This window comes from Acanthopagrus latus, chromosome 8, assembly GCF_904848185.1.
Source record: "Acanthopagrus latus isolate v.2019 chromosome 8, fAcaLat1.1, whole genome shotgun sequence".
NCBI lineage: Eukaryota > Metazoa > Chordata > Actinopteri > Spariformes > Sparidae > Acanthopagrus > Acanthopagrus latus.
The window spans coordinates 8,427,044-8,451,364 of NC_051046.1; the positions used below are offsets into that span (position 1 = coordinate 8,427,044).

Consider the following 24,321-nt stretch of genomic DNA (forward strand, 5'->3'; position numbering starts at 1 on the left):
TTTTTACACATTTGAATAGGTTAAACCGGTTTTCCAGTATTCCTTTTTCGTGAGTTTCTGAGAGAGGCTTTGAATTTTGGCTGCAGGATGTGACAATTATTTTATTTTAATTTTTTTAAAATCATATTTCAGTTATTTGGTTAGACATTGTTATACATTCACCCATGGAATGATCATTCTTGCATCTTCTCTGTAAGAAACAAATGTGTGATCTTACTAATTTGGAGAACAACAGTTTGTCGGACAGCATATTGCCAGCTCTATTATGTGTTGATTTACTGTGCAGCCCTACTATGAATTTGAAGGAAAAATATTGATTCATATTCATAACATATTGTGCCTTTTATTTAGCCTCAGTTACCAATTACTTTACAGGTTATGCTTTTAAACAAATGATCTTAACTATCCACAAAATGTACACAATTCATCAGTAACACGTATCTGCCAACAAGTGATGGTAATATATAAGGCAGGCTTGGGCAGTAATGGAATACTATATATAATTAGGATAAAAAAAATATAAGTGTAAAAAAGTTACAGAAATCTTCAGACATCATTAAAGTAACTCTCTCAGCCTCCTCTATAAATCGGACATTCACCAAAGGTCATGACCTGCATGATGAGTAGCAATACTTGCTAGTACTTAAGTACATCTCGCCACCAGTTTTGTTTAAAGTCGTATTATGTAGTTTGTGGGGAAGAAATTTAACCAGAAGAGAAAGATCTTGACTGACAGATTTTAAACTGAATAAACAAACTCTTTGTTTTCATGACTGAATAAACAAACTGACCTTAAAGGGCAATGCAATTTCATGCTGTCTTACTTTGTTTATATTTGGCGGACCCTGCCAATGAATCAAGGACCTTTAAATTCAAACACCTAACATTTTAAAAGTAAATGGAAACAAGAAGGAGGAATGTCTATGTCTGAAGATGAATGGGTGAAAAAAACACTGTGATTCAAGGTGCTGGAACAAATTGTGGGTGGTTATGAAAACATTTAAATTAAGATAAATAAGTGATTCACATTAAGTGGTTGAAATGCACAAAAGCAAATAGTTACTGCAGTAATAATAATAATCTAATAATAATCTCCAAAAAAAAAAAAAAATAATAATAATGTGAACATTTTTGGGGGTTTTGGCTGCTACTTGATTGAAAAATAAATTAATAAATAATCAATTATAAAATCAATTCCACAATGATTTACTTTGTTTCTGTTGTCATCTGGCGCCTAATGCCTGCAGAGGGTAGGCGAGGTTTACATTCACGTCTGGTCACCTGTAAGCTCTTTCTTCCTTCTCTGGCTTACACACACACTCACACACACACACGCACGCACACACACACTCTGCTCTCGCATCGGTAATAATATGCATGACACCTTCCCTTCCCTCCCGTATGAAAGCGGTCAGGGGAATTAGCCGCCCTGGGCGCGCGCGTGTTAAGCCAGGGGTTGCGGGAGCGCGCGCGGATTGTCCACCATCTCAGCCCCTCGGCAGGCTGTGCACCTCGCGCGTCTTGTCATCCATCTCCATAGCGAAGAGCTGATCCTCCACGAGCACTGGTGAGTCCCACATTTTTCCACCTTTATTTCGGCCGACGCGCGGTTTAAACGCGACCTGTGTCACCTGAGCTGCCTTGTTTCTGTTCCTCCCTCTGCGCCCTGACTGCGTCTTCTTTTCTTTTCTTTTCTTTTCTTTCTTTTTTTTTTTTTTGGCACTTATTTGTTTGAAGTGTAGCTGCTTGGTGTGCGCACTGCTTCGTAAACAAAAGGCTGACCTGAACAACTTTTCTTGTCTTTAACCCCCCCCTCCCGCGGCTGCAGTGGCGCGTTTCATGGCGTTTTTTTGTTTTTTTTTTTTCCATCCGACCATCTGGGTTGCGCACAACTGTTGAGCGTTTAATTAAACACATATTTGTCGAATAAGCAGCTCCCGACAACTGGCAGATTAATTAGTCCAAATGGAAAAATCAATTAGTTTGATGTAGTCTGAGCTGCTTGCTGTTTCTGACTTGAACTAGCCTCCGGACAGGTGCCGGAGTGAAAGTTTTGCTGCGTTCGTGACAGAAATTCAACCTCCAAGTGTCCAAGTCTTTGTTTGAGTTGTGCGTTTCTCCTCTCGTTGCGTTAGAATGCTGCAGGCAGCTGTTAAAATTAGCGATGTGTAATCTGCTGTATTTCAGGAGAGACAGTATTAGACCTCTCCCCTGTTGCCCTTTGTCCCGTTTAATGTTAATGTGAGGGTACAGCTGACCCTCTTGCCTCTGCTCTTGAGCTGTCAGCAAGCTTACAGACCTTTAAGCCTCGCGCTGAGACGCACACTTGGACGCATTTGCGCACTCCTCCTGTGCCACAGTGGACAGGCAGGAAGGGCAACACCATCCAGGCCTTGAAACAAATAAAAAAAGTGCTGATGCTCAGATGAGAACCCTGAGTTAAAATGTAGTTTAAAGGAAATCTGTTAAAAAAAAAACAATAAGTGTGTTGTGATTTGTGCTCATGCTGGTAAACAGCCATGTGCAAAAGAGCAATTTTGGCATATCTGTGTCTTGGACTAGAACTCTGGCTCATTTTATAATTTAAAAAAAAACAGTTTGGTTTCATAATTGAAGGCTGTAAAAAAAAATGAAATAATTCTTTATTTCTTTGAGTCTTCAAGTCTGCTGTCCTCGAGCTCAGAATCACTTCATTTAGCTGGAAGATTTGCAGAGATTCCTTGCATGTAATTACCATAGTGCATTAATTTGTCATTTTCTTAGTGAAACTGTTTCTGCTAAAAGCAACAGAAAAGACTGAAAAAGTTAGCTGCTGATTTGATCTTTTCTTATATGTTGTCGTGTATTTGATGATATATAAGTCACAGTCAGGTCAGTCTTTTTGCAGAAGAGACTTGTCCATTACACATAAACAAACTCTTTATGTTTCTCCAAAAATCTCCACAGCAGCACTTAAAGGATACAATGACTTTATAGATTTAATCTATAAACATGTCTGCAGAGTTGTCATCTGGGGACCCTGCATGAGTCTGAGTCATTACAAGAGAGCTGAAAGGATAAGAAACAAGACATATATATTCTGTTACACAAAATGATCTCACACTTTCCTGAATTTTATCTAAATGTTGTTGTTTTGTTATTCTTTCACCTCTTCAGGTCTAACCCATCCCCATGTTGTCAAATATGCTTTGGGTTGTCGTCTGACTGCAACTGCTATCCCAGATCATCAATATTTGATAACCTGGGGATGAACCTCAATGATCAGCTGTCTCTCTTCAGGGAGTTACATTTTTATTTTTATTTTTAGTAATCACTCACCAAACAGCCTCATAAGGAAAAGTCATATGTTTGTAACGTGCAGCAATGGATTGCAGGCAGACATCACTTTGTTTTAAGAGGGTCAAAATCCAAATGGTTTGGTTGCCACTGATTTAAATATCCCTGCTACCCGATGGATAACTTACATTAAGTCTGTGACCTGCTGAACTCTGAGTGACATATTCTCCATTTCGATCTCGGCTCTGTGTTTGCTAACACATGGTAAACTCGGATTAGTGGGGAACCGTTTCCATATGTGTAAGGGGATTGGCTGTGGGAGTGCTCTGCATGTGTCGTGTGTACATTATTTGGATCGCTGTTGGTGCATTTTAAATGTCTCCTGGCTTGAATGTTGTGAGTTGTGGGATAATGGCACATATTTGCAATCCCCTCTCTCTGTCACCAGTGATAATACACACTGATGGAGGACTCTGTGCAGCTCTGTTACTGACTCTGTCCTCAGAGGTCGACACCACGGCATACTTTCATATATTCTTGAATGAAACGCGATGAAAGAACAGACTTTTGCATTTTGTATGAATGACAAAGAAAAGTGGAGTCAAATGTCTCTCTGTAAAACTAGAGTCATTCTATGACATAAACATGCCAATAAAAATTAGAAATGTCCACTATTTGTTATCAGGAAAATTTTTTATTTATAGACAGATGGGAAACCTGTATTGCTCTCAGCTGTGAAACCTTGAGCTTTATTAACAAGGTCATGAAAGTAGAACACATGATTTTAACTTAAAACTTAACTTAAAATCATTAAAAATGATGCCGGTGCCATAACCCACATCCATCTTGTTGTGTCTGAAAAACTGAACTGATTAAATGTGTCATTTTGTGCACCCACACTTTATGAAATGTCTCACTCTTTATGTCTTCAAACTCATGGCCGCTCATGTGCTTCTCGCAGCGTGCAGACCTCGGTCCTCGGCTGTCTCCTCACACTTCCACTTTTTGATCTCCAAAGAATGGAGCCCAGTATCCAAATTACCCCAGCAGATTGTAAACTGTGCCGCTTGGATTGCAGCGTGAGCTTAATCTGAGCCTACAGCTTCATTTGGGTGAAAAAAAAAGAGATGAGACAGCTTAACTTTGGCTTACAGTTGATCTGTCATTCTCAAACAGCTACTACTGTGTGGTTTTCAACGAGATATTTGAAAGTAAAAGCAACCTGGAGTTGATCTGAACAATAAATCAGAACCAACTCTCTACAGATTTATAGAAAGCCTGTTCTTTTAAAGACAATTGTAGTAGAATAGTAAATGGTAATGTACATATTAACTGCAATTCGGCCCATATAAGTTAAGAATTCACTTTATTTAATTAATTTCATTTATAGCCGAATATCTGATAATCATTACATAACACGTCATACATTTATGAGATCCTGTGAGATAAGCAAAGTATCATTGTTGCTTTATAGTGTAATTTATTATGCAAAATAAAAGGAAAATTAAATATCTGAGGCAGCACTGCTTTATTGTATAAGACTTGGGTTTATTGTGGTTATGATATGTATGGGCAGGGTAGGGATAATTACTAATTTCCTGGTAAACAATGTAGTCAGTAACCTAATCGAAATATCACAATATTAATAAATGTAACTTGGGAAGCAAAGTATAACTTATCATCCAGCTAAATATGTGTTTATATGAGACTAATCCACGAGATGCAGGTAATAATGTTTATCTGTGTCGGCTGAATAAAAGTCTGTGTCATGCATCAGTCTGTTGCCGGGTAGGTTTTCCACATAAGAGGAGTTTGCCACTGGGTTTGACAAATAAATATATAAAGAAGGATAAAATACATTCAAGAGGCAAAAAATAGAGAGTGAAAAGTTGAAAATCAAATATGAACCAGCATTTGTAAAACAAATCTAGACAGATGTCTCTTATTTAAATAAAAGAGCTTTACAGTTTTGTGTGGGACTGTGTGACATATTCAGCAGGTAAATATACAAACATATAAATATACTAACTATGAGATAGTGTCATTAATTCATAAGTCATAAGTGGCATTGATGGGTTTCCATGGTAACGGGAACTTCTGCTCACATTTGTCGACTCTGCTCTGGTTTTTGCTTTTGCTCTTGTGACTAATTAAATCATTTCCAGTTTTAAGGCCAGTAAAAAATATTTATATTAAATGAAGAAGAAACTCTTCCTTTGCAAAAGATAGATCTCAAACCAATAATCCAGAAAAATTGGGACTGATGTGCTAAATCAGTTTGATCCTGCTGGGAGGAATAGCACCATACGTTTTTCTGCATGGTTATCCAGATTTCCCCAACTTTGAACTCCTGTTTTTCCTTTTCATGTATCATCAGAGGGATGAAACGGAAAAGAACGCATGCCTGTCACCACAGAAATGAGTGAGTCGTCGTCCATTCACTCGGCGAAGCTTGTTTCATTGGCCCGATCGCTGTCCGGGCTTGGGCTTGATGCCGCCAATGGAGGTCCGATCAATCCCCCTGATGATGAGCCACCTCCTCCGGTATGGTCTCCTCTGGATCCAAACCACATGCACACAGAGATCTGTCTAGTTTGCATGCGCTTTACACTGTATTACTCCATGAATTTGCTGCTTGTAACCCTCATCATTCATTCATTCATTCATTCATTCATTCATTAGGAGTCCGGCATCGATCTAGGCCCTGGGCTGTTTTTCTCTGACGGCAAGAGGAAAGTGGACTACATCCTTTGCTACAAATACAAGAAAAGGCAGTCGTCCAAGCCACGCCTTTCCATCACATCCAATGGGAGTATACCATTACCGATACTGGGCCGATGGGAAACGGAAGCAGAGTCTGTGGAAGCAGGAGCACCTGCTGGAGAGGCGGAGGAGCCGAGGCTGTCCGAGGAGGAGAAGGCTTTAATGAGGGAGGAGTTTGAGGCAGGTCTCCTGGAGGCTGGACTACAGATCGAGCGTGACAAAGAGGTGTGTACTCTGCACTGACGTTGAATTTTCTTGCATTTCCTGTACGCTGTAAAAGATATTATTGGGTCAGAGCCGTCCTTAAGTGATTTGACCTTAAATCCTGTGACTGGACGTCTTCCAAACAGGTTAAGGATAAGACTCAGTCTGTCCTCTGAACCTGGAGGACCTGCCTGCGCTGTAATTAAAGAGAGAGCTTGTTAGAATCACTTGTAATTTATGTGATAGTTTGGCTGTAACAATAACCGGATGCATGTTTGCGCGTGTATCCGTGTGTGTGTTTGCGTCCGTATGTATGAGACGCTTGTCGGCCACATCAGCTGCTGTTTTGGTTGAGGATTAAGACCGCTGACCGTAAGTGTGAAGCCAAAGGCCAGATTATAGGGCCTTATTAGAGAGTGATCCACTACTTGGAAGTGTGCGCGCTGGCACATGAACGTATACTGTGTGGGGGGCAATTGATGGGTTGAATGGGTATCACTGTGTCCGGTAAATACATGTCTGTAGCTTTCTAACTGGGGCCAAGTATGAATTAGGGTGACGTTTCTGGGAAGTGAACAGCGGAGAATCCATTTTAGATTCAGGGTTGAGGATCAGAGAGTGAACCTGCTCAGTTGGGTTGTTTACGTAGACAAGAACATGTTTTACAGTTGTTTTTTCTCACAAATTTGCAATTAAGTTTTTGTACTGTAAACAGTGGCAGCCAAATTGTGGAAATCATTTTTAGAAAATAAAATAATGATGTAGCATCATGTAGTAAAAAATGTTGGAAACCATCCAATCACAGGATTTAAGATCTTTGATATTTCCTGTCGAGGATCTGTCAGTAGCTTTGTTTTTCTTTCTACAGTTTGATATTATTATTTTGGTATTTTCTAGTTTGACACTAGTGCAGACTCTGGTGAGTGGGAAGGATCTGTAATGGATTTAAATGCTACCATTGAAAAATTGCTGATAACGCACAACATCAGAGGTGTAGCAGGTGTTGCTGGTGCATCTTAATTGCGCGCGGATCATTACAGTAATTGCAAGGACAGGTTGCAATTTGGTGGTCCAGTAACAAGCTTCTTACATGATCAAAATGGATAATTGGCTACATCGCTGTGGCTCTCAGCTGGTACCTTTCCTAACAGGTGATAATTATCTGGGCTCGTTTCCTATACTTTGGAGGATTTGACAGTTTCTGGGGTTGAAATAATGGGATTCCCCACAAAACACCATCATTATAACACAAAGTAGCATGCTTACAGGTTTAGAGGAGGCTCATCGGGCTGTCTCAGGGCAAGTAGCAGGAGCAATTACATGAGAAATCAAAGAGAGGGAAGGTGGCAGTTGCCCAGTTAATCTGTCCACATAAGGCCTGCGATAAAATGCACCTGTAATCCAAATCTATCTGGTCGATATTATGAAGTTATGTGTGTGGTGTTTTGTTTTTGTGTTCAGATGTTCTTATTAATCTGTGTGTTCATGTGCAGAGGGCAAACGGTCTGGGGTTTATTCGGCTGCACATCCCGTGGCCGATACTCAGTCGAGAGGCAGAGCTTCAGAAGATCAAAGTTGCTGTGAAAAAGGTCAGTCGGTTACACACCCTGGTCTTTATGTTATAGTTTTATGTTTGAGTTGAAAAGGAGACCCATTGTGCTTTGATTTTCTTTCATTCAGGTTCTTGCATGTAAAAGTTCTTGAAAGTTCCTTTCTCCCACAGAAAACACTGCTCCTCAAATGTCTCGTCAGTAGTGCCGCCTTTTTATTCCATGACTTTGTGACATCACATTATGTCACCCTGTCACTGTAGACAGGGTAGAATTGAAGCTAACTGGAAGCTGGCAGAGCCGACCTTAAGTACTCTGAGTTTGGCTGGCTCAGGCATGTGTGAGCTGACCAATCAGAGCAGACTGGGTATTCAGGAGGTGGACCTTACCGAGACAGGTGTTAAAACAGAGCGTTTCAGACAGAAGGGTGGATACAGCCATCCAAAATAAAACAAGGAACCTGAAAGTTAGCCTAATATGTCTCCTTTAAGATTAAGGAGTTGTATGTCAGAATGCCACTAAGACATGTAGTGTATGACTAAGTAGACCCGATCTCACTGTTGTCTATGTGTCTTTTCACTGAGCAGAAATGTGAACTGAGGAAACGGATGGGCATTGCTGGGATATGGGATTCCTTCGTGGCCAAAATCAACATACCGTTTCAACCAGACGTCCCCGACTTTGACATCCAAAAGGACTCACAGACTCATGTCCATTTCAAAACCCTCAAACACGCTTTTATCAGAGACAAGCTCCATCTGTGAGTACACAGACACACACACATAATGGACAGATATAAAGAACATACCCTTTTGAGTTGTCACTGGGGACACGCAGATATTTTAGTGCACGAGTTCTCACATATATTGAATTTTTACTGGTCACACCTCTGAAATGTAAATTAATCTATGATTAATCTATCTATGTGCTGGAGAAAGTGGGAAGATCAGTGTAATAATGACAGTCTCAGGTTGATTGTGTGAACAGCGGCCCTGCGACTCATTGATCTATAACTCTGGTGAATATTTAGAATATTGGATGCTGACTCTGGGTCTGCTTCTTGTCATTTCTTGCAGGTATGACATCAAATCAACAGAAACTGTATTTGACAACGCAACCCGCAGCAGAATAGTGAGTTCAGAAACAATCATCCTTTAATTTATTGTGATTTGCGTGTGTGTTTCATCTCACATACCATTTGCTGTGTTTGCTTCTAGGTGGCTGAGATTATTTCACGCACTACCTGCAGACATACTTGCCAAACCACTGGTGAGCTTCAACTTTTCTGTGGCTTTATTCTCCTTTTTCATACTGTTTGTATGAATGCTGTCAAGTCAGATTTTAATGCTGCCTGTGTCCGTATGCTATCTGTCAAATTACTGCCAGTCACAATGTGTCACACTTCCTCTTTGCGTCCTAAGGCATCAGCTCATTATTGGCTCGGGGTGTCTATGACTCTGCCTTCCCTCTGCATGATGTAAGTATGACAGAAATATCAACTTGATTGCAAAACAAGAAAAAGAAACTCAACTCATGCATATGTTCTATAATCTGTAGATGCCACATTTGAAAATTTGTTATGATATTGTGGTGTGTGCTACATCAACTGTATGTGATGCACTTTATACAAGTTAGTCAGTATTTGCAGTATGCATTACCTTTTATGGAGAGAAATCGGGAAAAAGGGATGAATATGAACACTTTAAGCAGTAAAATACTGCTCAGAACCTTGAGCTACAATTATGATCATTGATAAAATATGTCATGTTGTTTAAAGAGCTGATAACTAAATACTTATCTTCAGGGGTCGTTCACAAGGAGAGAACGGAAAGATCAGCGAAATGACAGACAGGTGAGATAAGAAGCCTCAAGTCTTTTCAAACCACACTAATGTAAGCAGAGTCACTGAAGACGATACAAGTCATTCTCCTTCTGGCCGGAACAGATAACACTATTAAAAGCCCGATGACAGCTGATGATGAGCTTGTCCTGATCTTGGAAAATGGGGTGTCGTCGGTGCATGTCATCTTTTAGTATGTGGTGGTTTAGGAAGCAGATCTCTGGCGTCTGACCCTCGGACCTGTCTAAAATACATCAGACATGATTGATCTTTTTACAACGTGAGGCCAGACAAATCTGAATGTGACAGTGTAGTCTGAGCTTGTTGTAGACACAGGCCTATAAAACTCATTTTATTGTCTGTTTTGTGGCTCCACAAGCAGGTTACTAAAATCTGATAAATTGCTGCAGGTGATGTCAGTTGGGTCAGCACCTTTTTAGGGCTGGAGAATGAAATAAATCTGGGCTGCCTGCGCTCTTATTTCTGCTCGAGGTTAGCTGCTCAGTGCTACATTAGTGGCTACGAGCATAATGTTTGCAGTCAACTCTCATTATGGGTAGGTTTGGACAACAAAGAGGGATTTGAAGAATTTGTGGACTGATAACAATAATTGGTTATTTGACATTAAAGCTCATTTACATAATGCTTGAGTTGTTGTGAATAGATAACGGACTTGGGAAGACAGTAGACAATCCAAATCTATTCTGACATTTGTATCCTATATATATTGAATTATAGTTGTTTTTAACTTGTGTTTTACCCTTATCTCTTATATCTGTCAGCTCCTCCATGAAGAATGGGCAAACTATGGAGTCATGCATAAATACCAGCCTGTGGACCTGATCAGGTATTGAGACAGACATAAATAAATATACTTAGGCTAAAACTTAAGACTGCAAGTGTTGGCTTTTACAAATATATAGTCAATTTTGCTCTTCATAAAGACATACCAGTGGGGCTAAATATAAAGAGTTTTATCTGACAGCGTTGCTAGAGAAAAGGCTACTGGGTTATTAAAATCAAAAGTGCGCTAAGTGCACTCAGCAAATTACTTTGTATTTAATTAAACATTTCTCATGTATAAAGCTACTTTGGCCAAAAGGTGGTGGGAGATGACAGATAATAGAAAGCAGAAAGGATCTCTGCTCTGAGTTGGATGAAAGTGCTCATTAAAGCCTCTTGTTTTCTGCCACTTAGGTTTTTACATTGCTTTATAGAAGTGGAACATTAGAGTGGGAAGTGGTGTTAGAGGAAAGGTCAAGGGGTTTGCAAAAAGATTGAATCCTGCAGCAACTTTTAATGGAAAAGAAGCCAATATGTCAGCAAGATCTTTGATGGATGAAGTGGTTGCTTAAAGAAAAAGTGGGACTAGACTTCATGGTGATAATCTGACCCGTTTACAACTCTGGAGCAGAGGTGGACTGACTGTAGGAACATCACTGTCCTTAGATCCTGCTAATCACTGGTTGATACATTTCCTTTTCTTTCCACAGGAAGTACTTTGGAGAGCAGATTGGGTTGTATTTTGCCTGGCTGGGTGTTTATACCCAGCTCCTCATCCCTCCGTCTGTACTGGGCATCATTGTCTTCCTGTACGGCATATTCACTGTAGATGCCAATGTGCCAAGGTATGCAGACACAAGTTCCTCACACTTAACTTCAACGAAGAATCATTATCTCATCACTGTCACTGTACATGCGTTTATGTTCATTTCCATTTGTATATTTCAGCCAGGAGACATGTGATGACAACCTGAACATCACCATGTGTCCGCTGTGTGATGGAGTGTGCGACTACTGGCGCCTGAGTACGGTGTGCTCACTGGCCCGAGCGTCGTACCTTTTCGACAATGGAGCCACTGTCCTGTTTGCTATTTTCATGTCTCTGTGGGGTAAGTGTACATTTCATCACACTTTCCTGCACAGTATAAAACAGCAGATGTATGTCACCAGTCCAGGCACTACACAATTACACTATTAACTCTATTTAAGATATACGCATAAGGATAGGCAGTAGGCTTTTATGTGGGCATTGGAGTAAGTGAATTAATTTCAATCTTAAGCTGCACATGCCATGCGCATGTGGGCCAACTCTGAGGTGCCTCATGTGTGGTTGACCCTTAGTGGAGTTAACACTACATACACATTCAGCATCAAATACTTTGCCACATAATCATCACTATCAGCAGCTGAACATTTGTCAACATTTGGTTAGCTAACTTTTTGTAAGAGACCATCTTAATATTTCTGCCTTGATAACACAATTTTAATACATATCGATCGGGCTACGAAGGTTTTCATAAATCTGTTGCTCCACACATAGTAAGCTCTAGAGTACATCTAAAACATTTTTGCAAAATAAAACATATTTTTTTAAACTTTCATAATCTTCTCGTAGCTGCCTGTTTCCTCGAGCACTGGAAAAGGCGACAGATGTGTCTGAAACATGCCTGGGACCTGACGAGCTTGGAGGATGAGGAGGTACAAAAATACATTTGAGATCACGCATAGATAGGTAGGTAGGTTGGTAGATACTGAGATAATGTACTGTGTTCACAAGCACACAGGTACAATATGATCTCCTGTCTGTTAAAGTGCCAAGTCAGTGAGCGTGTTCACCTCACGGCTCAGGTCAGCCATGATGACAGTGATCAGTTGTGGTTTGTTGTGAAGATTATCATAAGTCTCAGAGGCAGTGTCCTCCCCTTGGCACACACACATGGTGCGCACATACTGTATACTTGAGGCGACTCATGTATGCATGCATTAACGCGACTCTCTGCTCTGTGAAGGATCCTAATGGGATTGGCCTGTTCTTAAAGCGGTGCACTTGCTGCATAAGATGACGCAATGGGGTCGCAACATAAACACTGAATCTCTCTCCGTCTCTCTCTCGCTCCTGTCACTCTGGCTCTGTCTCTGTCTGTTTATCTCTGCGTGTCTCTCTCATGTATTTCTGTCTCTGCTGCCCCGAAGGAGCGAGTCCAGGTGAGTCCGAGTGTCTGGACCCATTTATCCCCCCAGTGGAATCAGAATCTGGCTTAAGAAGCTTTATTATTTTTGCATTGGTAATAACTTAAGCAGTTTAACATCAGATAATGACAGTCAGTCATCCCCCCCAAAAAATGTTACAAAAATATGGTGTGCATCCATATATCATGTAGTTTTCAATTAATAATGATTTATAGACTCTCAGTTGGCTTGTAGTGCTAGTTTGTAATCAGCATTCCTGATCTGCAGCTTGCTTCACTCGCCCTTTTTAGTTTTTCACTTTTGAGAAGCAGACTTTCTCTCAGACTTCCTGTTTGTCACTGTAGTGAATAGTATCTTCTTATGTAACAGGAAACAGTAAATAACAATGTTTCAAACACTTTTTGAGTCATTCAGCCAGTTAACCCTCATTCCAATAAAATTACAAAACTGACCAATCGACACTTCATAGATTTAATACATAAAGCCTCATTCATGTTCTTGACAGTGTTATATATGTTATATATCAATCTTTTCAAATAAAATAAACCCTTTTTATGTCTGAAAAGAAGATACAATCAAAATTTGTCAGCTCACTTTTAAAATAGCAATATTTTTGCTTGATAACTTCCAAGTTATTTGTGAGGCTATAACTTGAACATGTCTCACTGTTGGCTACAACCTCCTCAGGCTACAAAAACGAACTCACTGAACTCTGACTCGTATACAGAGGACCTAAAACTGCAAAGATGTAGTCAGATCTGTGAAAGCAGCCCCGCCCCAGGGTGATATTTCACCACTACAAGTAAAAATCTGACGAACTGGAAGAAGGAAAGTTTTATTCATTAAAAGGAAAAGTGGTCAACAGACCGACTGCAGTCAGTGTGACATTATATAATTGGATTATTATTATCTCTACCAAGAAGGTTGTGTTTTGAGCTGTGTCTGTTTGTTTGTTTTGTTTGTTGCTTGGTTGGTTGGTTGGTCTCGTTAACTGTTCCTGCCAATCTAGATAAATAGACGTATCCAGCATTTTTCCTGTAACATTCTTTAAAATTGCGAGATTTTTGTTTGTTTGAAAAATCTGGCGTATAGGTGGCTGATATCTGTGAGTGGGTTCAGTCCCAATAAACAATGTAGATTTAGTGGATTTGAATATGTGTATGTGATACTGGATTAGGCTTTAACTCAATTAAAGGGAAATGTTGGGCCTTGGCAGAGGTCTGTGAGGTCCCTACTGATGCCACTCTAGTTACATTTGCATGATGGTGTAAGCAGCATTTTGTCTTTTTTCTGGTAACTTTTTTTCTTTTTTAATTCAATCTAGAAACTGATCATTTATTTTGTATGTATATTAGCAACTAAAATAACAATCTTCCTGCAATAATCAAATATTTGCCTCTGAATGTAAAATAGCATAATATGGAAAATCTCAGGTACCTCAAAATTACACTTAAGTATATTTCTCACTTACCTTTCATCACTGACTGCAGATATCATGCAACAGCTGTCAAAAACCTCAGAGAAAAAAGTGCAGCTGTTTTTTGTGAATTTGCAGCATTAGGTTCATTTTGAGCCGTAGTTCCTGTTGACTCCATGCTGTACAGCTGTGAGTAGCTGAAACAACAGTGTGATTTAAGCTTATTTGTCCCGTGTGTTTTTAACATGCGTATGTGTGTGCCACAGGAGGAGCTGAGGCCTGAATATGAAGAAGCTCTACAGGAGAAAAAAGCGAAGATGAAAGCACAGTCGAGGAAGAAGGTAATGACCCTGAGTGTCTGTTTTTGTGTGTTTCAGGTACAATTTTATGACTCGTGACGCAAACTGCACACATAGGTCTCACTCTGTGATCTCACTCTGTTGCAGGCGGCTCAGGCTGGAGATGGTGTCGATGGAGAAACAGACCGGATGCTGGCCTCCCAGGTAGGGACTGCACTGCTCTGTGTGATAGGACATGTTAACAGAGTTGGACAGAGGGGCTGGGCTGGCACACCGAGGTGATTTAAACTTACCTCAAAGTGAATTCCAACACGGATCTCACTGCTTCAAATACACCACAGTCAGTGAACTGACTGCATATGAGCAAATATTACAACCCGTCTAGGTTTTTTTCATCGACGATAAAGTTATTACATACGAACTCTGCCTGTATGAGTTTATGTCTGTGCATAAAGAAGAAACCCCCTTCACCCACAGTGTGTGGTTGAGTCCAAAGCTGCTTACCTGCCTGAGATTAGCCCAGATTACTGATGGACAGAGACAAGGGAGGAGGGAGAGGAAGAAGGGGAGGGGATTTCTGTCCTTTCAGATGGCAAACATGCACCTGGCAGACAGAAAACATAATGCGTGTGTGTGTCTATCTGTCTGTCTGTCTGTCTGTCTGTTTGTATGTGTGTGTGCAGAGCATTCCGGCAAATCACAGACTGTGCATGCAACCTGGACTTTATTTACCCTCATATTTGTACCTAATGAGGACAACATTTTTCAGATTTGTGTAGTGTTGAGTGAGACTGCTGCAGCTGACAGCCGTATACCGGGGCCTCATTGTAATCCTTTGGGGCAACTGCACACTGTCAAAGTATACACTATACATATACATATACATACACATATACCACTACAAATGCTTATTTTTGAAACTGACAGGCTCAGAATGTTATTATAAGTGTCTGACAATATCATGGAAAGTAGACAACAGAAAAATAATTGTTTTTCTCTATTGTTGCTTGAGGTCTTTAATTCCTGTGTAGCCCGTTCACAGCTGGCGGCTGCTGAAGCAGCTGCAGCGCTCTCGTTAATACTAGACCGGTTTAAATAATATTGTCCCTGTTAGTCACTTAGAGACACAAACAACAGAAAATATGCTCCAGGTGGAAAAAATACAGAGTTTAGCTTTGAAGCACAGGCCAATATGTGTGCGTTTCTGTTCGTGCTTCATGCAATCTGCCTGTTTTGTCCTTATAGCCAGAGCCAGAGTCCCTGGACATCGAGGATCACCTGTACGGTTATCTCATCAATGTGTCCACCTTACTTTTTCTGGTACTGCATTTATACCTTATACCTTATGTTACTGCTTATCTAACCTCCGTCTGTCTCTTTGTTGTTCCATTTTTTATGTTGGAATGGTTTAAATTTAACTGAAAGATAAAACTGGGATGATGATAAAATAGTAAATAAATCATTAGATCAGAAGAGAAAATGTAATAATGGATATTTACATTGACCAAATATTAAAAACAAACTGTCAACATGAAGCACTTGTATCAAGGAAAACGAGTCTTGTCTTCTAACTTTTGTTTGCACGTGTTGTGTGTTCAGATCTTCGTGACCTTCTCGGCTGTGTTCGGGGTGGCAGTTTATCGTATCTGCATGTTAAGCGTTTGGTCCATGAACCCTGATCCTGAAGCCAAGGCCAGCGTGAGGATGACCGTCACCACCACAGGCATCATCCTGAACATGTTGGTCGTTCTGGTGTTGGAGGAGGTCTATGGAGCGATCGCCGTGTGGCTGACTGAACTGGGTATTGTGCTGAATGCTGTTATGAAGCAAAGTGTTAAATAGGAATCCATATTTTTATTTATTTTGCCTACACTTTGGTTGATCAACTGCCCACCGGAGACTGAATGTGGCAAAATAAGTGGGATAAAAGACTAGATGAAATTTTACTTGCAAGAAAATGTTTAAGTGCTTGTCTCAATTAAAAGATGGCATAGTGCAAAAGCTAGTTGGAATAGATCATGACACTACATATAAGACACAGTCACCCAGAAAGTAGCATTTTAGTGAGATCCAAGTGAGATCCAAGATGTTCCATCTCCAGATTTGAGGAATTCCTGTAATTTAGATCCCCACGTTAATGTGGCACAGTGTGGAAATGATTCATACTTACCAAAGATTTTTGAAATGCTCTAGTAGGTCATCTCAGCTGGCAGCCACAACACGGCTGTGCTTTGGTGCAGCCCTGGCCGTCAAAGTTACATCCTCCAAAACTATTGTTAATGCCACTGAGAGGCTGAAGTTGTAATTAATGTCAACATTATGGAAACTATTTCTACAGAGATGGAACTTTTAGCATATGCTTCTTTTTTGTAACAAGTCTTTCTCAAGAAGTCTCGCTCTGAAATCTAATGAGATGAGGGAGAAAAAAAATATTGGGAACAGCAACAAATTGCCACAAATGGGCAAGGAAAAGGTTGGAAAGCCATAAATTCCCCATTGCATTATACAGGAAACACTGTTGCAGAGTAGATTAAATGGACATTTTGCTGCATGCATTGATTGCATGCATTAGCTATGGGTTATAAATTCTCACTCTTTACTACACAGGTTATTTCAGCATGAAAGGCCAAGTAGCTGATTTAAAAACTGCAGCTTTATCTGAAAAAAGCAATCAAGTGTGTCTGACAACTGTCGTGTCTCTTTCCCAACAGAACTTCCTAAAACTAAGGAAGAGTTTGAAGAGAGGCTCATCTTTAAGTCTTTCTTTCTCAAATCCATGAACGCCTTTGCACCTATATTCTATGTGGCCTTCTTCAAGGGCAGGTTTGTGTGTGTTTTATAAAGTCTCACTTCACCCAGTTCACACCAGCGTTTATCTTTCTTTTCTTATCATGTGACCTTGTCCTCCCTACATACAGGTTTGCTGGGCGGCCTGGCGATTATGTTTATGTCTTTGGAGACTATCGTATGGAGGAGGTAGGTCGAGTAACGCACATTGCTGGTTGATGTTGTGTGTGTGTGTGTGTATGTATACAGTAAATGTGCATCTGTGTCTTTTATTTTCCCTGCAGTGCGCTCCGCCAGGCTGCCTCATCGAGTTGTGCATCCAGCTCAGCATGATCATGCTTGGAAAGCAGCTCATCCAAAACAACGTGTTTGAGGTTCTCATACCGTATGTATAATTTCACTCCTACTCCCTCGTTCATTGAACATCCAGTCTACACCATCTTTGCTCTGACCCCATTCTCTGCTTTTTTTTGCAGTAAGCTGAAAAAGATGTACAGAACAATACAGGAGGAAAAAGTAAAGAAAAGGGCGGCAGAAAACAACGAGGAGAATGAAGAAGAGAAGAGACCGAAGCAACAGTTTGACAAAGATTTCACCCTTGAGCCCTTTGAAGGCGTGAGCCCAGAGTACATGGAGATGAGTGAGTCTCTCTTTAATTCACCGAGTCACTCACTTCTCCAATCACATAATATATATGCTTTTTTTATTATTTAACAATGTGTCCCTGCTTGCATGCGTGTTTTAATATTTACAGTAATCCAGTACGGGTTTGTGTCTCTGTTCGTGGCCTCCTTCCCGCTGGCGCCGGCGTTCGCCCTGCTGAACAACGTCATTGAGATTCGCCTGGACGCCGCAAAATTTGTCACCGAGATCCGGAGGCCTGACGCCGTGAGGTGCAAAGACATAGGTACATATGACACACGAGAGCATGTCCGCTCTGTCAGTCTCTGTGTGAATGTGAATTTAGCTATCCTGTAACTTTTTAATCACTTTTCTTTTCCTTTACTCTGCTCTGCCCTTCCATTTTTTTTGTCTCTTTGTCTCCATGTCTGTCTGTCACTTTCACACGCACGTACACAAACACGGATGGACACACATCCCTTTCCCTCTTTGTCTCTTTTCTTGTACATGCTGTCTCCAGGGATTTGGTACAACATTCTCTGTGGAATCAGCAAGTTCTCTGTCATTACCAATGTAAGTGTGTTAGTGAGTGAGTGAGTGTGTGTGTCAATTGTACCCATAACCTTTGACCTAACCTTTAACCTTGACAAATCTTACTTAGAAACCACACGTCTAATTTCTTTTTTATATCTTCAAGTCTTCAGAAGAGTTCAGTCTTTAGTATTTCTAGTTAATTTTTAAAGGGTCAGTGAACCCTTGTGATGCATCAAAGATGCTCTGTGGAGTTTTACATGAATTGACATATTTTTGTTAGCTGGTACTCTTCTTCTTTTTCTTCTTTGTGTTTGTTGGTGCATTTTTCTAAACTTCTTGACACGTTGCCGCCACCAGCTGTCAATCAACCAGTGGCAGAAATGTCTCCCCTCTTCTCATTTTTCAGTTTAAACGTCCTCGATTCCTTTCCTCGCCTCCTCTCCTGATGTCTTAGTCCTTCCCACCTGAGATTTGAGTTGAGGAGGCGAGGAAGAGATACGAGGAGAGAGCAGTCCAGGCAGCAGGCCTTTTACTCAAGGAGGCCGATTATACGACTCCCTCATTGTTTTACGTGTTCATGTGCATGTAAAAGATCTTGAAAGTTAAAAAAGGTCACTGACAGAAGCTCCTCTCTCCCACAGAAAACACTGCTCCTTGTCAACGCCTTGTCAGTAGTCTTGTCTTTATATCTGTGACTTTGTTACATCACACTACATCACCACGTCACACATTTGAATAAGTAATGCTTGTTGGCACATAAGAGTTGATTTAGCACAGCTGCTCTATTGTTTTTAGCAGCAAAGGGTCGGGCATGTGTGCGCTGACCAATCAGAGGATACTGGGTATTCAGGAGGGCGAGCCTTAAATACACAGGAACTAATTCAAACCTTTTCTAGTGGTAACCCAAAGTAAAATTAGGAACCTGAAAATGAACATCAAAAGGACAACTGTGTATCCTCGCTCATAGCTTCTGCTGCAAGCCTCCTCTCTGCTGGATCCTCTCTCCTAAAACCTTTTAGGAATCCAGGCGTCCTCTAATATGACATGCTGAGATTGGGGTCCAGGTCACAGGCCATAGGAGCAAGAAGGGAGAAGACAAGGAGGCACAAAATACAGAAATGAGAAGAGGCTTGTCTATCATGACACAAAACAGGAACTGCTTGTGAAAACTCCTCTGTAGCACAGTCAAAAACCTCTCAGGGTACCTTGAAGTCTAGGTCAGAGTCTGCCTTTGTGATTCAGTGTACAAGTAAAGAAATCATTCAGCAACTGAACTCAAAAATCATGGTCCAAACCCAATACAGTATCTGGCATATAATGATGATATTTCATGTCATTAACGCTCTTTGTTTGTCTTCTCAGGCTTTCGTCATCTCCTTCACGTCAGAGTTTGTTCCACGAATGGTTTTCCAGTACATGTACAGTGTGAATGGCACCATGAATGGCTTCACAGAGCACTCACTGTCCTACTTTAATATCAGCAACTTCCCTGCTGGCACCGCACCCACCACCACCCTCTTCACTGGAGTCTCTGTGTGCAGGTCAGATTGACTCTCTTAACCTTGACCTACCTGGATTTCCATTTAAGTCCTTGAGCCCGGCAGATTAACTCTTTCTGCCGTTTTCAGAAACGACAGAAAGGTTTGCCAAATCTGGCACTTGTAGCAGGAGTTTTACTGAGGCACATCCCTCTGAGAATTGAAGTTGTTTGTCTGATCGTGAACCACGTTCACATGTTGTCTAGGTGTTTTTTTTGCACATACTCTGTCGGTACTTTTCAGGTATAAGGATTACAGAGACCCGCCGTGGGAACCTGATGCCTACACCTTCTCTAAACAATACTGGTCTGTCCTGGCTGCAAAGTTGGCCTTCGTCATATTCTTCCAGGTATGTAAATAATGTTTGTAATGGTGGTTTTGTTCATGTCAGGGCTTAATTACATAATTAATTACAATGACATCCTTTCCTGCACATCAAAATACACTAAGATATTAATGTAACATTATGTAGAAATTGGCAAATTTTGTGCGATGTGGCGCCTCCCTACAGTTTCTGGGTGCAACACCACTGTTGTAAATACAAATTCCAGGTCTGAAACAGTTTGTCAGATGTAATGTAGGTGCTAACTATGAACAAAACTCAGCATTTCAGACTATTGTACCCAATACAATGAGCCTGATGTAACCAAAGGGTGAACCAGAATCTCAAGATACACCTGTCTTCCTATCTGTGCAAGATAGCTTCTATAACATGTGTTGTCTGATCACACACACATTTATTTTGCTAGAATTTGTCTGATGAATGAGCAGAAAGTGCCAATAAATGACCACCGACTTAGAGTATCTGCTGATACCAGTTCCTGATCCAATAGCAGTGCTCGCTTACCCCACATTTACATTCTGTATACCTCACAGTGTGGACCTCAGTTGGATCATTTTTAGGCATGTGAGGTAACAAGGGGTCACAGACTGATATTGTGCTACAAAACTGAGTCCACAAAAACCCTATTTTGGCAGCAGAGGCTTTAGTCTAGTTTAGTGAAGATTGCCAACTGTGTGTCATCCACTTCCCTAATCAGTACAGTGGTTTCTTTGAGCTTGTTCCCATCATCATTTCATCATAGACTGATAAAGTTGCAGTGGTGCAGTGTTGATCGGGGAGCTGTAAAGACAAGGGATACAATGATTACATTAAACCCATGTCTTCCTCCCTACAGAACTTTGCCATGTTCCTCAGCATGCTGGTTGCCTGGATGATCCCGGACGTACCGCGATCTCTGCGTGAACAGTTGAAGAAAGAGAACATGATGCTGATGGAGTTTCTGCTGAATCAAGACCAAGAAGCGCGTGCCAAGTCTCACTGCCCGAAACGCTCCATCCCCTTCATCCCCCCCAGAATAGACATTGTGGTGGAGGCACCACCGGACGAAGAAGAAGAGGAGCAGCAAGTGGAGGAAGAGGGAGGAGAACAGGTCGAGATCAAACTGGATGAACACATAAGGAGCAGGGACAGTGATCCAGAGATCGGGAGGCCATTCGAAGAAGCTGAAGAAACTGCACAGGAAGAGAAAGGAGGCGAAGGAGAAGATGAAGGTGGAAAAGTGGAGGACAGAGAACTGGAAAAAGATAAAGAAGTGATTGAAGTAGATGGAAAGGAGACTGATGAGCCAGGGGGAGGAGAGGAAAAAGAAGAAGGGGAACAAAGACATGAAAAGGAAAAAGAAGAAGGGGAACAAAGACATGAAAAGGAAAAAGAAGAAGGGGAACAAAGACATGAAAAGGAAAAAGAAGAAGGGGATCAAAGACAGGAAAAAGAAAAAGAAGGATGGGAACAGAGACAGGAGGAAGAAAAGGAAGAATGGGAACAAAAACAGGAAGAAGGGAAGAAAGTGAAGGCAGAAGAGAATTTTACTGTCGATCTGGACGCCTTCATGAGCGAGCTGGGCCTGTTAGGTGAGAGGAGAAAGCTTTATGTTTTCTCTCTTTTTCTGGCTTTTGATCTTCAATGTTTGTCAAGTAATTTCATCTTGTAATTTCTCTATTTCATGCAGATGAAGAACCGTCACCCAGCAGTGCTACAGCTATAGAGCTTCCTCGCTCGGGCTCCAAACAGGATAACCAGAGAGACCCGGGGCCTCCATCACTTCCGTCATCTAAAAGAGGTTCCACTCAGAGTCTGAAGAGCTCCAGGGCAGACATTACTGCATCAGATACTGACACTAGGCTCTTCTCGCTAATTGCTCCTCCTCCAAGAGAGTCGGGCTCAAGGGCAAAGGCCCGCTGCTCCACCCTGCCTTCCCGCCACAAAGGGGCCGAGGTTTGTTACAGCCTGCCACGGCCCAGTCATTCCACCAGCCTCACGAGGTTCCAGCAGGCACCCACCCTCACTCCCCTGGTTCCTCTGGGCTCTTCGCTATCATCATCATCCAACCCTTTGTCTCTCCCACGCACGCCGGTCACACCGACATCTCCACATCCCGAACAGTCCCCATCAGCCCAACAGCCTAAAGCCCCCAGTGAACTATTTGCACTGAAAGGCCCTCCGCCACAGCAGCCTCGATCCAGGGGCAAAGCCCGGTGCTCCACACTGCCTGCTCGACAAAGAGCCCCCGGTCCTGAGGAACCCTCCGCCAAGCCTAGCCACTCCACCAGCTTTACAAAGCTGGGGGACCGCATACCCCCTTCTCCCAGTGAACTGAAACGTAACACGGCAGTATGAGGGAGAGCCGGACAGCAAGGGAAAGGGATAGAGGGTGTCACAGGGGGAGGTGGACTATCCAGATTAGCCTGTTCCTGGAACCTCACCCCTCCATCTGTACTCACTATCTGCATGCATAACACCTGGGGTCTGGGGAGAGACCATCCTGATCAACTGGGCATCTGTTTTATCCTCTTAATCTTCACAGACATCTTTGTACTACTGAGTGGTTTAGGGTTGGTCTAGACAAGGAGGGTGTTGGACAATCCAGAGAAAGTCTGCTCTGAAATTCTCCCTGCCATGCCTGAACAACAAAAAAACACAGCGTTGGACTGAAATCTTTCTATTCTGTTTTTTTTTTTTTTTTTGCGGGGGGTTGTTGTATTATTATTTTTTTTCTTTTGTTGGTTTGTTTTTGCCCACAGACACAGCTCAGTAGCCACTGCTCTTCTGTTATCTTCAGTCCCACACATGCAGCAGTGCTGCCTTGCAGACAAGAGGAAATATATACAGCACAGCTAGTATCAGCAGTTATTCTTGTAGATCTACTGTTTATTTTTAGAGGTTTTGATATATAAAAAAATGTAAAATTACAATAAAAGAAACACATATTTTTGACATCTGTTTTTTCCTTTCAAATTCTGAGGGTCATGGTACAGCTGAGCAATACGGCCTTTTAAGAAAAACTGCTATATTTTTGGTCTATATATTATAAATGTTGATGTTTCAAAGTCTCCTCAAAGACACTTCATACATGCTAGGATTGTGCAGCAAAATCAAATATAGTATGTTTGACCAAATACTCTTTATATTGTAATTGGCCTACACTTTCTATGAAGCCCATGTCCATACTTCACTCAAAGCAACCAATGGCCAGTTATAGTTACTAGAACCAGCATGTAGTTTGTATGGCTGCTTGTTGAAGTATTAATACTTGACCCTGTAACACATTATAAAATGTTGGTAATTTGTTTTGATTACTGTTTTGAAGCATTCTGAATATTCACGAGGGTGTATGACACTTATACAGGGCTTTAGGTGCATTTTATGCTCAGTTTGCTCATAACACATTGACATGGGCTTCACAGAGAGTATTGCCTGTTATTGTGATGATATTGTAGGTATGACAATGGGATTTTTGATACATAATCCTCAGTTATGTGGTTATAATGGCTATGAGTGGGTAAAGGCAAGTAGAAGAGTCTAATAAGTTCCAGAAAATCACATCGCTTTACTGTAATGTCAGTGTAAATTAGGGTTATTATGCCCTATCACAGTATAACAATATCCATAATTTGAAAACATATATAGTCTCAGATTACCATAATGACATAATGATGAAACAATATGATTTATTTCCTAAAGCTCCATGTCATGGGTTGTTTTACGATGCATTATGCCACAAGGATTTTCATTACTGACATGTTGAAAATGTTTTTGTCAAGAAATACCACACATTCTTAGTAAGAGCTGACATACATAATAAACCCACTGGCGCTTCTTTTCAGAGATTGCGAACAAACACGAGGCCAACGACCACAACAACAACAACAACAACAACAACAACAGGACATTCATAACATGTCTCCCAAGATGGTAACGGTGTCAAGGCTTACAGGCCGGTTGTGTTGTCTCTGTTGCCCCCCTCTGGTGTATGTTGAAACACCAACAAATGATTCCCTGTCCTGCATTTAAGCATGGATGCCCAGTGGTGTCCTGCTTTGCTTTTGTATCCTAAATCAGATATGTTCAAAGTTCTCCTGCAAAAAAAAACATTAAAGACAAAACACCTTCTCCATGTAATTACAAGTTGGATATTCTGACTGCCCTCATAAAAAAACTGAGCGGGGAGATCAGTTA

At 41.2% G+C, this 24,321-nt stretch overlaps 1 protein-coding gene across 2 annotated transcripts; it reads left to right on the forward strand.

Moving 5' to 3' along the window:
• The first annotated feature begins 72 nt into the window (after window positions 1-72).
• Window positions 73-24,205, forward strand: LOC119023810 (anoctamin-1). Of its 2 annotated transcripts, XM_037105989.1 has the most exons (28): window positions 73-1,567; window positions 5,654-5,820; window positions 5,959-6,264; window positions 7,737-7,832; window positions 8,381-8,553; window positions 8,870-8,924; window positions 9,011-9,062; window positions 9,215-9,270; window positions 9,598-9,645; window positions 10,416-10,480; window positions 11,127-11,261; window positions 11,365-11,525; window positions 12,032-12,114; window positions 12,610-12,621; window positions 14,290-14,364; window positions 14,470-14,526; window positions 15,568-15,642; window positions 15,922-16,123; window positions 17,034-17,145; window positions 17,241-17,298; window positions 17,394-17,494; window positions 17,586-17,749; window positions 17,864-18,016; window positions 18,251-18,303; window positions 19,627-19,805; window positions 20,046-20,151; window positions 20,981-21,716; window positions 21,815-24,205. In XM_037105989.1, exons 2-28 carry the CDS (start codon window positions 5,677-5,679, stop codon window positions 22,480-22,482), a joined length of 4,125 nt encoding a protein of 1,374 aa, XP_036961884.1. In that variant the 5' UTR covers window positions 73-1,567; window positions 5,654-5,676; the 3' UTR covers window positions 22,483-24,205. The 2 variants fall into 2 exon arrangements, with proteins under 2 accessions (XP_036961884.1, XP_036961885.1); XM_037105990.1 differs by lacking the exons at window positions 73-1,567; window positions 12,610-12,621 and having other exon boundaries at window positions 5,679-5,820; window positions 21,815-24,204.
• The last annotated feature ends 116 nt before the right edge of the window (window positions 24,206-24,321 follow it).

Excerpts from the sequence above, each read along its gene's own strand:
- LOC119023810 (XM_037105989.1), top strand. The coding sequence starts at position 5,677 with ATGCCTGTCACCACAGAAATGAGTGAGTCGTCGTCCATTCACTCGGCG. Across the intron at positions 9,646-10,415 it reads ATCAGCGAAATGACAGACAG|CTCCTCCATGAAGAATGGGC; the intron begins GTGAGATAAGAA and ends TATATCTGTCAG. Across the intron at positions 11,262-11,364 it reads GTAGATGCCAATGTGCCAAG|CCAGGAGACATGTGATGACA; the intron begins GTATGCAGACAC and ends TGTATATTTCAG.